This window comes from Acinonyx jubatus, chromosome B2, assembly GCF_027475565.1.
Source record: "Acinonyx jubatus isolate Ajub_Pintada_27869175 chromosome B2, VMU_Ajub_asm_v1.0, whole genome shotgun sequence".
Lineage (NCBI taxonomy): Eukaryota > Metazoa > Chordata > Mammalia > Carnivora > Felidae > Acinonyx > Acinonyx jubatus.
This window is the reverse complement of record NC_069385.1, coordinates 7,659,025-7,674,137: the sequence shown is the minus strand read 5'-3', so window position 1 is coordinate 7,674,137 and position 15,113 is coordinate 7,659,025. Positions and strand designations below refer to the sequence as shown.

General features: G+C 41.0%; 1 protein-coding gene across 10 annotated transcripts in view; it reads left to right on the top strand.

The window, feature by feature from the left end:
• MAP3K4 (mitogen-activated protein kinase kinase kinase 4) overlaps nt 1–15,113 on the top strand; it is a 110,612-nt gene that overhangs the window by 33,274 nt on the left and 62,225 nt on the right. For 9 of the 10 annotated variants that reach the window (XR_003419204.2, XR_003419205.2, XM_027056492.2 and 6 more), the window contains exon 2: nt 4,961–5,151. Coding sequence is in view for 8 of the 10 variants with exons in the window: in XM_027056492.2 (XP_026912293.1) it covers nt 4,961–5,151 (191 nt within the window). In the remaining 2 variants the exon portion in view is untranslated. Of the gene's footprint in view, nt 1–4,010; nt 4,796–4,960; nt 5,152–15,113 lie in introns of those variants that run through there. The other variant, XM_053222016.1, reaches the window with a different exon arrangement.

Below are 15,113 nucleotides of genomic sequence, written 5' to 3'. Positions count from 1 at the left end.
CAAAACCACAGATGTTTTTGAACTCGTCTAATCCAACTTCATTATTTTATATAGATGAGCTATTTCGGGCACCATGTGGTTCACCAACTGTGTCACAGCAGAACTATTTAACCCCTAGTTACTTGAATTTTTGTCTTGTCTTCCACACATTTTCCATTGAAATGACAGCAAAACCCCTTGGGTTGAGTTCAGGGCACACTTTTGTTAGACCAGATTCTATGTCAAGTGAATAGTACTTTAGCAAAGTTTGATGTGAAAAGAGTGAGACACTGTTTTATATGACTGTCAGAAATTTAGCACTAGAAAGAAATTTCACATTTGTGTGTTTTTCAGCACATATCAGGCCAGTGTTTCAGGGCAATTGATGTAAACCTTGTATTACTTTCCTCATCCAAAATAATTGGTATCCATGGCAACATTCTGAACCAGTCAACTGACCACATTAGCTCATCTCACATGAGCTAATACAAAATGAGGTTTTGGATGGTTTGGGTTACTTAATTGAAATGATGCACGTTCTTTTGAACTTACCACTAGTGTTTATATTCCTAGATTTTGTGCATAAATTTTTCTTTTTACAGAAAGAAAAGAAACTTTTAGCTTGGTTTCCCTTCCCACCCCTCTATTGTATATTGCTTCTTAGCTTAGACTCCCAAGCCGAGTTGTTTTTCTCTGTCTCCTTTTAAGATTTTTCTCTTCATCATTGGTTTCCAGCAATTTGATTATGATGTGCATAGTCAAAACTGATAGTTTTCTTCAAGTTGTTCTGCTTGGAGTTTGTGGAGCTCCTTGGATCTGTGAACTACAGTTTCCTTCCAATTTAGAACATTTTCAGCCCTTAATTCTTAAAAGATTTTTTCTGTGCTTCCCTTTTTCTGTTTTGGATTCTAATAACACACGTTACACTGCTTGTTACTGCCCCACAGATAACTGATGCTCTGTTCTTTTTCTTTGTTTTCCTTAACCTTTTTCTGATTCATTTTGGATCATTTCTATTGCTGTATCTTCAAGTTCATGGTTCTTTTCCTCTGCTGTGTCTCATCTGCTTTTAAATCCCATCCAGAGTGTTTTTCATTTCAGATATAGTTTTCATCTTTACAGGTTCTGTTTGAGCAAAATTTCTGGCCTGCTTACTGATTTTTTTTTCCTGGTTTGGGCCATATTTTCCTTTTCTTTGGTAATTTTTGACAGGATGGCAGACATGAATTTTACTTATTGAGTGCTAGACTTTTAAAAAATTCCTTCAAATATATTTGGACTTTGTACTGACATGTATTAAGTTACTAAGTTACTTGGATGGAATGTAAACTATTAACATTTTCAGTGAGTGTGAGTACCATCTCGATGGGCTTAAGTAATCCTAAGAAAGTGGCTGTCAGCTCCACATGGCAGTTTTTCTACCTCACTTTCTGTGTGGCGTAATGAATAAAGAGTGATGAAGTGCACCGTGTTTTATCTTATTTTAATACATTGTTTATGACAGTATTCCTCTTTGCTTCCATGCATTTTTTATGTTTGCTGTTAGAGTAATTAAATAATTTGGAAATACTTTGAAACCAGTAGTGTCTATTGTGTGTGTGAGGTTATAGACTAAGATGACTTTCTGTTTGGGGATAGATGCAGATTTGAAAACAAGAGATCTTCAGCTTCTGGAGAAGTATTACAGGGATTTAGTCTTTTACTTTTATTTGGAGAGTGAGCCAAGTGAATTTTTCCGTGTGTAGAGAAATAACTTGTCCGTAGTTAGATGACAAATATTTTTTTTTCTGTTTCCCCAAATTAAATTTTTTCATAAAAGTTAGCATCTTTATTACATGTACTGTCTTTGACTCTTTTTATCTGCTAAAGCAGTGGACTTGTTTCCATCATATGTAGATCAGACAAAGGTACTTCTTTAAAAATAAACGCTCCTCATCCCGAGATCATGATTCTGTCCTTAGCTCCAGGAGCTGGCCCTTGGAGACCTGGCTCACTGATGTTTGGACATTTTCAGTCCCTCTTCATAAAAACCTCCTCCTCCTATACTTTGCGTTTTAGTAATTTATTCATGCACACAGTGCTGCTGGATGCTACTAAAACAGGCCATTTTCTGTGCCTGTTTTATCCCGTAGTGTTTTCCACATAGCCGTTTATTTCCAGTATTTTGATATCCTTGACTTTTTTGAAATATTTATAACTGAATTTCCTGAAGTATTTTAGAATGTTGGCTTTACAAATTATATATTAGTCTTTTTCCTAGTCGTAGAAAGATTAAGTCACGTGTGCAGTCACCGGTCTAGTCAGGCTGGGACTTAGCCTTTGGTCTTCTGCCTCCTGAGTCCACGTCTCTCTTCACTGCAGAGGGATGTTTTGATTGTCTCGTTTGCTCCTTTATCTGACTCCATTTTTCTGTTTAGCCTGGCATTCACTGCTATCTGGCCTTGATGTGTTTAACTGACTAAATGTCTGTGCTGTAGTTTTGTTGTGATTACCGTTCTGAAATATGAAATGTGTTTTTGTGGTAAAACATTGAATGCTTTTGAGTTCTATCCTAGAAACTTGGAGATACGAAAGTAATGAAATATGCTGCCCTTCCTTACCATTGACTTTATCTTAGTGGGGAAAAAAAAGTTATAGTATTGAATTTGAAACAATTTAGAAGGTGTTAAAAATGTTAAGATAGTTTCTGGGCCTGTACCATGCTGAACTCAAAGGCAGACTTCTCTTTCCTTTTTTATTAAAAAAAATATTTTTTTTTAACGTCCATTTATTATTGAGAGACAGAGAAAGACAGAGCATGAGTGAGGGAGGGGCAGAGAGGGGGAGACACAGAATCCGGAGCAGGCTCCAGGCTCCGAGCTGTCAGCACAGAGCCCGACGCGGGGCTCTCACTCACCTACTGCAAGATCATGCCCTGAACCAAAGGTGGACACTTTACCGACGGAGCCACCCAGGTGCCCCTCTCCTTTTTTATTTTTTTAAACATTTTTATTTTTAAACAATCTCTACACCCTCCGTGGGGCTGTAACTAACAACCATGAGGTCAGCAGTTGCCTGCTGTACCAACTGAGCCAGCCAGGTACCCCCTGTCTTAATGTTAAGCAGATGAGGAAGGAACTCAGGTTCCCTCATGATGGCCAATAGGCTTGGTGACTTCCACGGTTTATAATATGAGCAGTAGCAATCATTTAGTGAACCCTGCTCTATTATTACTCTTTTGTTAAGCATGCATTATTGGATTAAATCCTCATAGGTATGGATTCTAAGCATTATCTTTATTTGGTAAATGCGCAGTGTGGAGATACTAAGTAATTTGGCGAAGCCCCACATGGCTACTAACTAGCACAGTCAGCCTTTGAACCAAAGTCCCTTGTGCCACAAAGCCTAGTGTTAATCATTCCAAGCTTATGCTAGTAACCACTACAACACGGGGAAATGAGATGAGTGACCTTGTCACTGATAGTCATATCTTCTGTTCAGCTGAATCAGCTATTTTGCAGTGAGTGTAGAAGAAATGGATGTAGGAAATTCCAAGTTCATCTGGAAGTTGTATTATTTATTGTATGACTGTGTGATACTTAAATTATAGATGTGGTTAGCCTGAGGGAACAGGAATACTTAAAACTTATTTCTGGCATGCTTTCTCAAAAATAAACAAACGTTAAAAAAATAAAAAAAAACTCATTTCTAACTTTGCTTATGATTTGATTTGCTGTAGTCAGCTTTCAGGGTATTTCATTTGTATGTCTTAATGTATGCACATATGTGTGGGGCCATGTATAGTCACAGTATCTAGAGTGGTCTTGTCTGGTTACGTCAGTTTTTGACCCATCTGAGGGATTCTGTATGGATTTCAGTGCTGTCAATTTATGTAGTTCTGCAGCATTTTTATTTTTTGAAAGTTTATTTTCTGATATTTTGTCAGTATAATTCAATAATGTATCCTGTATCTTAGAGTGTTTTTTTTTTTTCCATCTTGATTTTGTGATAGCTTTGATTTTATATTAGGATATGAATTGCCAGGAAGAAAACTGGTTCTGTCTTGGATACAGTGTGGAGTTATGTTTAAAAATTTGAAGTGTATTTAATAAAGAACATTCAGAACGCGGTAGACTGTGGTATGTACTTGAAAGGAGCTTCATGATCGGTTCCTTCTAGTTTGCTGTTCTGGGATTGTATTTGTTTCTGTTTATACTAATAAGGTTTTTGTTGTTGTTGTTGGTTTTGCAAAAATAGAACTTTATCAAAATAGTGGTGTTTGAGAAGCTGGCTGGGGATAGAGAATTGGCCGGAAGCATTACCAGAGGACAAGTTAGTGAGGAGTGGCATTTTGAAGCTGAAGAGAAACGAATTCCTTTTTCTCCTTCCCCAGCGTCCTCCCCCACTGCTCACCCGAGCCCTGCCCTGTCGTGTGTGGCGGAGAACATAGGAACATTGACCTCTCGTCTGTTAGCGGTGCCCCCTGCTTTGCTGCCGGGCTCACCATAGAACGTTCCTGGGCTTTCTGTTCTGTGTGCCTCAGAGGAAGAGCAGCCCCGCGGTCCGGGGCAGGACGAGGCAAGTCCACTCGCCCACCCGGCTTTCAGTGGCCAGCACACACGTACATACCTCGTTCTGTCTGATTGGTATCTTCCAGTCCTTTGCTCTCTTTTTACTCAATCTGTGAGCTTTTGGTTTTAAACGTCACTGACGTCAGAATTCTCTAAGCAGAGAAACTGCGGGCCGTCCTGCTCGTGCGGTTCCCCTGCTGTTTGCCATTCGCGGTCAGAGCAGAAGTCGCGGTCGTTACTCCACCGGGCGAAAGAGGAGTTCTCCTGTGAGTGCCACACGTACAAATAGAGGAGAACGACGCCGGTGCCGAGGAGGAGACGTATCCGTAGCAAAGTTCTGCAAAGAGTTCTTAAATGAAATTGCAAGTAGTTTACATTTGAGTTCACTTACCGCGTCACTGAGTATTTTCTCTGTGTATCATGTTTCGTAGGCAAGAGCGCGCGTTAGGAGATTCTGGCTGCCAGAATTCCGAGTCTGACCCAGAGGACTTTTCAGATGAAACCAATACAGAGAACCTTGATGGCACCTCTCCCCCCAGCACCCCTCGGCAGATAAAACGCATGTCCACCAAGAACCAGAGGAATAACGTCGGGAGGCCTGCTGGCCGGTCTGGTTTGAAAGGTGAGTGCGCTACGTACGACACACACAGGCCTGACGCTTTTGGTACATAATCGGTAGAACACATAACTATTGACCGATCCTTTCTATGAGAATGTTTTTCTTCTTATCTTAAATTTAATTTTGATGCCGATTTTAAATTTCACTTCTTAACTTTCGAATCATTACCACTAGCAGTATTGTTAATGAAGGAGAAAAGAATTCTCCAGAGCTAGAAAGGTTTGGCTGGAGTAATTGTTAAAGCCAGTGGTGGAAGAAGTCGAGTGTGTACTCCTTCGGGATGGTACTCCTGGATGAGATAGTTGGCCTTTCATTAAAAAAAAAAACAACACATTTTTTAAAAACGTGTATTTATTTTTGAGAGACAGACAGAGTGTGAATGGGGGAGGGGCAGAGAGAGAGAGACAGAGACAGAGACAGAGACAGAGACAGAATCGGAAACAGGCTCCAGACTGTAGGTGTCAGCGCAGAGCCCGATGCGGGGCTCGAACCCGCGAACTGTGAGATCACGACCTGAGCTGAAGTCGGACGCTCACCGAGCCACCCAGGCCTTTTTCATTCTTGGAATCTCTAGCTTTTGTCTTCTAGACTTGATGTGTGGGTAGTTTGGGAGAGGCAGAGCCAGGCTTCTGCAAGCAGCTCATGACGTGTGCTCTCTGTTGGTGACCGTGACATGGCCCTAAGCGTGCATGTGTGGCCCTCTTTCTTGCCAGGCACAGTGCCGAGATGGTACCCTACACCTCATCAGCACAGACAGTCCTCCTTTTCTCTTTGTTTAGAATCTCAGAGCCAGATAATGTTCTGTTCCTAGAAGCTGGGAGTGTTTTCTGTTTTCATTTCTTCACTTCCTCCAGCATGTCACAGCTGTTCTTTTCTGAGGGAGATAAATCATGCCGACCTGCTACCTCCTTGTTCCCTGCTTTCTGGCTTAGATCCTCCGGTCACTGAAGCCTGATGGCTTTAGCATTTCTCTATTAATTTCAGCAAACCACCTGTCCTAAAATTGATCTCCTAGCTTTTTGGAAGTTGATCATCAGTTGCTGCACGAGGTAGAGATTTCATTCTTGATCTTATCTGAGAAATTTCCCCTATCACATGTTCTCCCTTTTTGACATCAAGCTCCTGCCCATTTCTGCATTTCTTTGGTCCGTGTTCTTCCTTTTTCTTTGGCCAGGTTCCCCTTCCTACAGATTTCTTCCACACATTGACCTCTCATGGCTGTAAGTTGGCAAATTCACTCTGTATTCCTGTCGTAGCCCTTCCTCAAGAAAGAAGGAGGGGGAGAGAAATGGATTTTGTTTATTTGCTTGAGTGAAATATTACCCAGGAAAGAATTTCTAAGCAGTAAGTAGTCTTTCTTTTCCACAGGGAAGGTGATTTTTTATTTTCTCTTAAGATTTTTATTTTTTTTATTTTTTTTATTTTTAAGTCATCTCTACGCCCAGTGTGGGGCTCAAACTTACAACCCTGAGACCAGGAGTCATGTGCTCTAGTGACTGAGCCAGCAAGGCACCCCGATTCTTTTACTTTCTTTTAAAACTTTATTTGCACCAGGATGTTAACTTGCGACCTGCACTTACAACCCCCTTTGGAAACTAATAGCTTTTATTGCAATTTATCATCTCTAAAATCAACCCTTATTCATTTCCTCCAGGACGTCAATAGAAGCTCCTTATCTAAAATAGGTGTCAGTGAAGTAGCATCTCCTGAATCAATATTAGCACATATTTGCTTCGAGCTGGGAAAACTGAGAAGGTGCCTGCAGCACATCTGCCTTTTCTTCACTTGTTGGTCCATATACTGTTTTATTTTTACTTATTTCCATTATTTATTTATTTAAACAATTTGTTAACATTTGTTTATTTTTGAGAGGGAGAGAGAGAGAGAGAGAGAGAGAGAGCGAGAGAGAGAGAGAATGAGAATGGGAGAGGGACAGAGAGAGAGGGAGACACGGAACCTGAAGCAGGCTCCAGGCTCTCAGCTGTCAGCACAGAGCCCGACGCGGGGCTCGAACCCACGAACTGTGAGATCATGACCTGAGCCGAAGTTGGAAGCTTAACTGATTGAGCCACCCAGGCGCCCCTGGTTTTTCTTTATTTTTTAAGTTTATTTGTTTATTTTGAGAGAGAGAGAGAGAGAGAGAGAGCAGGGGAGGGACAGAGAGAGAGAGAGAGAGAGAGAGAATCCTAAACAGGCTCTGTCTGCATTGTCACCTCAGAGCCCAGTGTGAGGCTCAAACTGCGAAATCATGACCTGAGCCGTAATCAAGAGTTGGACGCTTAAGCAGCTGAGTCCCCCAGGTACCCTGGTCCATACCATTTTAGAATAGGAGTTGAAGGCATAATTCTCACGTTTTGTAGATTGAGAAACTGAGGCCTGGATTTTCTTTTTCTTTTTTTTTTTTTTTAATTTTTTTTTCAACATTTATTTATTTTTGGGACAGAGAGAGACAGAGCATGAACGGGGAAGGGGCAGAGAGAGAGGGAGACACAGAATCGGAAACAGGCTCCAGGCTCTGAGCCATCAGCCCAGAGCCTGACGCGGGGCTCGAACTCACGGACCGCGAGATCGTGACCTGGCTGAAGTCGGACGCTTAACCGACTGCGCCACCCAGGCACCCCTGAGGCCTGGATTTTCAAAGCAACCTCAAGGCTAGAAAACTTGAGATAGTGACAGGAGTATTTTTAGAAATAGTTCTCCTGGTACTTGGTTTGGAGTTTTTTCTAGTACAAGCAGCAGATGTTAAGCTTACCTGAATGCCGTACTTGAGTTAACTATCTTTCACTAATCAGAAAAATAGTCACTAAATATTTGCTGAATGGCTACTGTCCTTCTGGGGTATGTGGGAGGTAGAAGATGGAAGGTTGCCTCCTTTCCTCCTCAATTTCTTTCAGTTGTTTATTCCATAAAATTACAGAATTTTAGATCTGGAAGGGGTCTTAGGACTGCTTACTCCAATTCTTGCCATTTTTCAGGTAAAGAAGTGAATGGCCATACGTCTTTATTTTATGTGTGTATGCTTGTTTATTTATTTTGATAGAGTTTGTTATATTATTTTGATAGGTAGGGGAGAGAGAGGGAGAGAGAGAGAATCCTGGGCAGGCTCCACATCGTCAGCACAGAGCCTGATGCGGGGTCTGAACTTACGAACCTTCCGTGAGATCGTGATCTGAGCTGAAATCAAGAGCCGGACGCTTAACCCACTGAGCTGCTCAGGTGCCCCGCTATGTGTCTTTTGGCTTGTACCTATCCAGTGGCACCTACGAGACCAAAATCCTTAATAACTTAATCTTGTCTCTTATTGTAAAAGATGACATGTTTATTGTAGGAAATTTCGAAAATACAAACAAAAAGAAATAAAAATACCTATAAACCCAATACATAGAAATGATAACTTGTACTATCTTTGGTGAGAGCCCCGACTTGCGTGGGAAGCACGCAGGTAAACGGGCAGTGTGGTCTTGGGGGCGGAGGTGGGACAGAGGCTGGTGAGGAGAGACTGCCTCCCGCCCCCCCAGGAGGGGCTGGGAAGGCCCCTGGGGCTTCAGGGCTTCTGGAACAAGTGACATTTGTGCTATGACCTGAAGGCTGAGTCAGGGAGACCAATATTTCAAAGGAGTGTGTGATTCATGATAATATATTGGTCCCTCAGTACTTTCAAGAGCTTTTAGAATTAATTGGGTTGGTCAGCTTTTATTTTAAAAGCTTTCCAAGGAAATGTGAACCTGGTGCATTCGTTCTTTCTCACTGCCACAAGCAAAGACGCTCCGAATCAGACTCTTCACTTTAGAACTACAGTCCCAAGTTGGACTCATCTTTTTAATAAATGTCACCAATAGTATTTGCATGTTTCAGGTTATCTATTGCTGTGTAACAAACCACCCCAAAACTTAGTGGCGTGAAAGAACAGCCGTTTTATTGTGCTCATGATTCTGCGGGCCACATGTCCGGGCAGGTCACAGCTTGTCTCAAACCCATCATGTCTGGAGCTTTAGCTGAAATGGCTCAGTTGGCTGGAGATGTGGTCATGGTCTGGATAGGGCCCTCAGAGTGGGCTTTCGGTTCCTCTCCACAGGGTGTCGCTGGGTCTCTGTGGTCCGCAATAGCTCCTTTACTCACGAGTCTGGCACCTGGGCTGAGAGCTGGCCGGCCTTGTTTTGTTCCTACATAACCTTCCACATGTAATATCCTGGGCTTCTTCACAGCATACTGGTCCCGGGTAATGGGAATTCTTACGTGGCAGCTAGCTTCCCCCAGAGCAAGTGTCATGAGAGGTCGAGGTGAAAGTTGTAAGGGTCCATAACTTAGGAAGTCACATGACACCGCTTTTGCTGAATTCTTTGGCGACACATGGCCGCCAGAATTTGTTGGGGGGTGGGGGGACCACAGGGCATTTCACCAGCAGGAGGTGGGTTGCTAGCTGTAAGAGACTAGCTCCTACCTGCATTGGATATAAAGCTTTGGAGCATTTGTGTCTGGGCAGCCTTACTGTCTTTATGCCTCCAGCCTCTCTCCTTTGTGAATGCAGACAACGTCATAAGCATTCCTGAAGGAATATAACCACATGAAAAGGTAACTGAGGGCATTATATTGAAAGGAGGTAAGAGTAACTATTAACGTTTATTTTCTTTTAGCAATGGTAACCATTGTCATGAACTGATTATATGGATATGATTCTTCAAATATTTTTATTATTATAGGCTCAGGGTAACTGCTACTAATCCATAGTAGTAACTACTATAGATTTATTTTTTTTATAATTGGAAATTCAGTCCCAGGCCCCTTTCTAACTAGCCCGCTATAAATCGAGAGTTCCCATGAGACCCTCTTCAGGTCCATAATTTCCTAGAACTCACAGGAACTCAGGAACACACTTTACTTACTTTATGGTATAAAGGACTCAGGAACAGCCAAATGGAAGAGATGTGTAGGGCAGGGTGTCGGGTTCCCATGAAACTTCCGGGTCCTCCCAGGTGTTAGTTAGCCCCCCACCACCTCCATGTGTTCACCAACCCGGGGCTCATCACATTTCCCGTTTGCGAGTCTTTGTAGCTCTTAATCTCCAGGCTGCCCTCTCTAACCCCTTTCTGGGAGGTTAGGAAGGTGGGTAGGGGGCTGCTAATTACTTGCTCCCTCTGTGACCAGCCCCATCTGGAGGCTTTCTAGGAGCACCCCCTAAGTCACCTCTTTAGCATAAATTTATTAGATGTGATTGAAAGGGGCTCCTTATGAATAATAAAAGATAACCCCTATCACTTAGGAAATTCTGAGGGTTTTTTAGCAGCTCTGTGCCAGGAACCTGGACAAAAACCAAATATATTTCTTACAGTTACCTCAGTGAGTAACTGCTAGCAAAGTTATGAGGAGATGGCAGCTTTCATGCAGGCTAACGGGAGTATAAATGGTCTCAATCCTTGTGGGACAGTAATTTGTTAATACGGTCAAGTTGTGGTCGGTTATGTCCTTGACCCGGCAAATCCACACACTGGGAGTAGACTTTAGAGAAGTCCCTGCAAATGCACATAGTAAATGCTGCCCAGAGATTCATGTGTCATTCATCGTTTGTGATTTCCAGCTGTAGTATGCGAGCGTGCAACCACCAGACAGGACAGTTCAAAACAGTGTCTGTCACAGAGGTTGTCTGAGACTGAGACGGGAGAGGACTGAAGACGGGGGTGGGACGTGAGGGCGAAGGCGAGGTCACCGTTGTTGCGGTGTTTTATTTCTTGCTTTGTATTGATGGACTTTTAAATGGTTGCCAGTTTAGAAGTGTGCAGAACTATATTTTATCCGTTTTTTGCGGTTAAAGACATTTTTGTTGTCAGAATATTAACTTCTATTTTTAGAAGCTGTGACAAATATGATAGCCACGTTATGATAGCTCGGGAAGAACGGTCAGTTCCTATTACCTAAAAAGAAGTCAGCTATGTGACATCCTGACTGATGGAACCTGCCAGTTAAGCTCTTGACTTAGCTCACTGACCAGGCTGGGTTTCATACTTCCCTGAGTAACAGGATCTAATTGTGGTATTATTTAAATTATACTTTTGGATAATGGTAAATAACTGCCCAATCACAGCAATTAAGATTTTAATAAGTTTTGGACAATAATTAGTCATATGTAACTGTTCTTCTTAAGATGGGTTTAAGGAAGAGATAGTCAAACTATCGCATCTGTAAAGTTTTGTTCTTTTAACGTAGTTAAAAGCTAGTTCATTTAATAGCTTAAATAGGTTAAATAAGAATGAAAACACTCAAGCCAAAAAGTCCTTTCCAGGGTGAATCTGCCTCGTAATCAACACCAGCCCCATTTTTACAGCAGTATTACGCTATACCGCAATTGCCAAATTATAGAGATAGAACAAATATCTCAAGACATTTAATCAGAATTGGTACCTATGTGTGCATGTATATATACATATATATCATAAACAAACATCATAATTTCCCTATCATAAACAATATCTCAAGGTATGTGTGTGTAAAAGTGTTTTTTGCTAAAAGTAGGATTAGCACTTAAAAATTTTTTTTAAATTTTTTATTTTAGAGAGAGTGTGAGCGGGGGAGCGGGGAGAGAGAGAGAGAGAGAGAGAGAGAGAGAGAGAGAGAGAGAAAATCTCAAGCAGGCTCCATGTTTAGCGCAAAACCCGATGTGGGGCTCGATTCCCACGGCCCTGAGATCATGATCTGAGCCGAAATCAAGATTTGGACACTTAACCAACTGAGCCACCCAGGTGCCTCGGCAACTTTTTTTTTGAGAGACTATAATACTGCCATAAAATTGAACTGATAAAAGTCAAATTCAGTCTATAGAGTTGACCCTTGAACAATGCAGGGGAGGTGTTAGGGGGCCAACCCTGTGCACAAAAATTGGTGTGTATAACTTTTGAGTCCCCAACAACTTAACCTCATAGCCTACTGTTGACTGGAATCAACTCACGTGTATTTATGTATGTATTATGTACTATATTCTCGCAGTGCAGTAAGCTAGAGGAAAAAAATTAAGAAAACTTAAGGGAATTTACAGTATTTATCAAAAAATTACAGTATTTATCAAAAAAAATCTGTGTATAAGTGGACCTGCACAGTTCAAACCCTTCTTGTTTAGGGGGTCTGCTGTGTAGTCAGTCACACGATTGTTCATTGTTAACTAGAGTGGATTTAAAAATCTGCATTTCAGCTCTTTAGTCTAAACTCAGCCTGATAGTCAAAGTTGTAATTTATATTTCCAGGCTACCCTTATACAGACTCATTGTTCAGCCAAGTTCTCTTCTTTTCTTCCTTTTTTTCATGATCTTCTCTGGCTTCAAAGATGCTCTTGACTTTCTTAATACCCTTGTTTGAGCTCCTTCCATTCTTTAAGGCCCCAGTCAAGCATGTGGTCTTACTTCAAGCCTTTATGGATCACCTGTTATAATCTGTTGTTTACGACCCTCAGTGTCTAACCTTTCGTTGGACGGTTAGTGCTGGTCCGTGAGCACCTGTGACAGGTGTAACGGTGGAGTGATGGCATGAACATTGGTCGGGATCCCCGTCCTGACATTTCCTGTCTGTCTCTGTGTTCCATGGTGGTCTTCCTCACAGTGTTGTTGTGAAGATGACAACAGTCTCTGTACAGCTTCTACCTTGAAAGGGAGGGGATTGAAGAAAGCAGTGTTTCCCTCCGATGTGTGCTGCCGTTCTAGCCAGGTTGAATCAGAGACACTGGGGGTGGGCCTAGGAATCTGCATTTTAGCAAGAATCCAAGTGATTCTTAGTGTTGACTGAAATTTTAGAACCTCGAATTCCATCTCTGAGCCCCTGCAGATTGCTGACATTGTGTGATCGATCATCCAGGACGTCACTGCTCTAATGATCGTCTCCTACTTAAAGGCAAGGGGCAGCCATCTGTTTACGTTTACTCATCCGAGAGCTTGAGGAAGGCCATTGCTTTGCATTTGGACAGTGCACAGATGGGAGAGCCTAAGTATTACAGGGACTTGATAAAAAATACATTTTCTATATATTCTAATGAGCCAGTTCTAGATATGGATGGTGGGAGAATTCAGTTGAATGTCTCATTTCTGTTTAAACAAGTGAACCATATTGCTTGTCACTGGTTGCTTTTGGTTTCATTATAATTTTTTTTTTCTTTTCCTTTCATATTCTTCTCATTAGGCAGGAATTATTGGTGATTGGCCAAAGGAAAAAGTAACTATCTGGAAGATCACTTTAACTGCACTGACCAAATCACACTATTTAATTTATAGCCACTCAGGAGATTAGATGTTCCATTAGTCTTACTTAAGTTGTTATGAACTAGTTTTGTAATACTATAATTAGAATTTTTTCATGTAATACATTCTGTATACTTTTGATTTATTCTCCTTTTCAGAAACTACTTGTATTTGACTTTTTATTAATTGCAAAGGGATTTAGTATTAACAGAAAACTAGATAAAGAAAGAAACTTGTCTATTATCAATGGGCTTTTAAGTTATTATTAAAAGTTTTATACTCATGTCAGATTGGGTAAAGACAAAATATTAAATGCTTGGGAATATGAACTGTATCTAAACTTGCACAGTTTCTTCCCCCCCCCCCCCCCTTCCTCCACTCCTCCCCACTCAACACCTAGTATTTCTACATCTCCCTTAACTGATGGGTCCCTTATGGTTTCATAGAGGCCTACCGGGTCACTGATTGCTAGGAAATAGGCTTGTGTTTCCTCTGCCCATCACAAATACATTATTCTAAAAGTATAGCTACCGATAAAGTAGATTGATTTTTTTTTTCCCACAGTAGTTAAAGGCTATTTTAAGTTTAAATTAATCATTTTCAAATTAAGATGTATCAGGGGCGCCTGGGTGACTCAGTTCGTTGTGTCCGACTTCGGCTCAGGTCACGATGTTGTGGTTCGTGGGTTCGAGCCCCACATCAGGCTCTGTGCTGACAGCTCAGGGCCTGGAGCCTGCTTTGGATTCTGTATCTCTCTCCCTCTCTCTCTCTCTCTCTCTCTCTCTCTCTCTCTCTCCCCTTCTCTCTCTTTCTCTCTTTCTCTCTCTTTCTACCTCTCCCCTGCTCATGCTGTGTCTCTGTCTCTCAAAAATAAGTAAATGGTAAAAAAAACTTTAAATTAAGATGTATCAGTTTCCATTTGTGTATTTATTTTCAAAATCAACTTGGTTTTTTGTTTTCAAAAACAAACAAAAAAAAGCTTTTCTGTTCCATCTTGTGCCTTTCCCAATTTGCTTTTCTTTATACACATTGTAGATCCAAATAATAAGCCATTGCTTTATGTAAACACAAAATTAAAAAAAAAATTGTGTAATAAACCATTTTGTATGCTGTGAGGTAAGCTTAACAAGGTTTCTATATAATCTACAAAAATTAGCTTTTTATGCTACTAAAATTTGATTCTTTTATACAGAAACATGGGATTGTGCCATTTATTGGTCTTAAGTCCTCTTAATTATTGAAATAAAGATCAAGGCTGAGAAGTTTTACCTCTTAATATGTTCATGCTATGAAGATTAGCTTCCTAGAAAACACAGCATAGATTTGGACATAATGTTTATAGTCCAGTCTTCTGGAGTTATGAAAAACCATTCCAGCCGCTCTCAGTTAACCCTTTGTTTTCCTTAGGATCTTTAAATCATGGATTAGAAGAACATTTATGAGTTCTATAAGCCAAGTAATACTTTTTCACTCTTCACTATTACTTTCAAATGATAAACTATATGCAAACATTTTCTGGCCATTATCAGTTACATTACTCTGCATCATTTTATGAAGTCTTGTTAGGATCCTAAACCCTAAGCTAACAAAATTGGTTTTTGTTACTTAAGTATTCGATGTCTTTGACTCAAAACCATTTATTTGGATGCACGTACCAAAAAAACATTCTCTTCTAGACCTGCATTGCCTCTCTTCTGTACACGTTTCTTGGATGTTCTTATGTACTCTCCTAGTAGTAAATGACGTCTG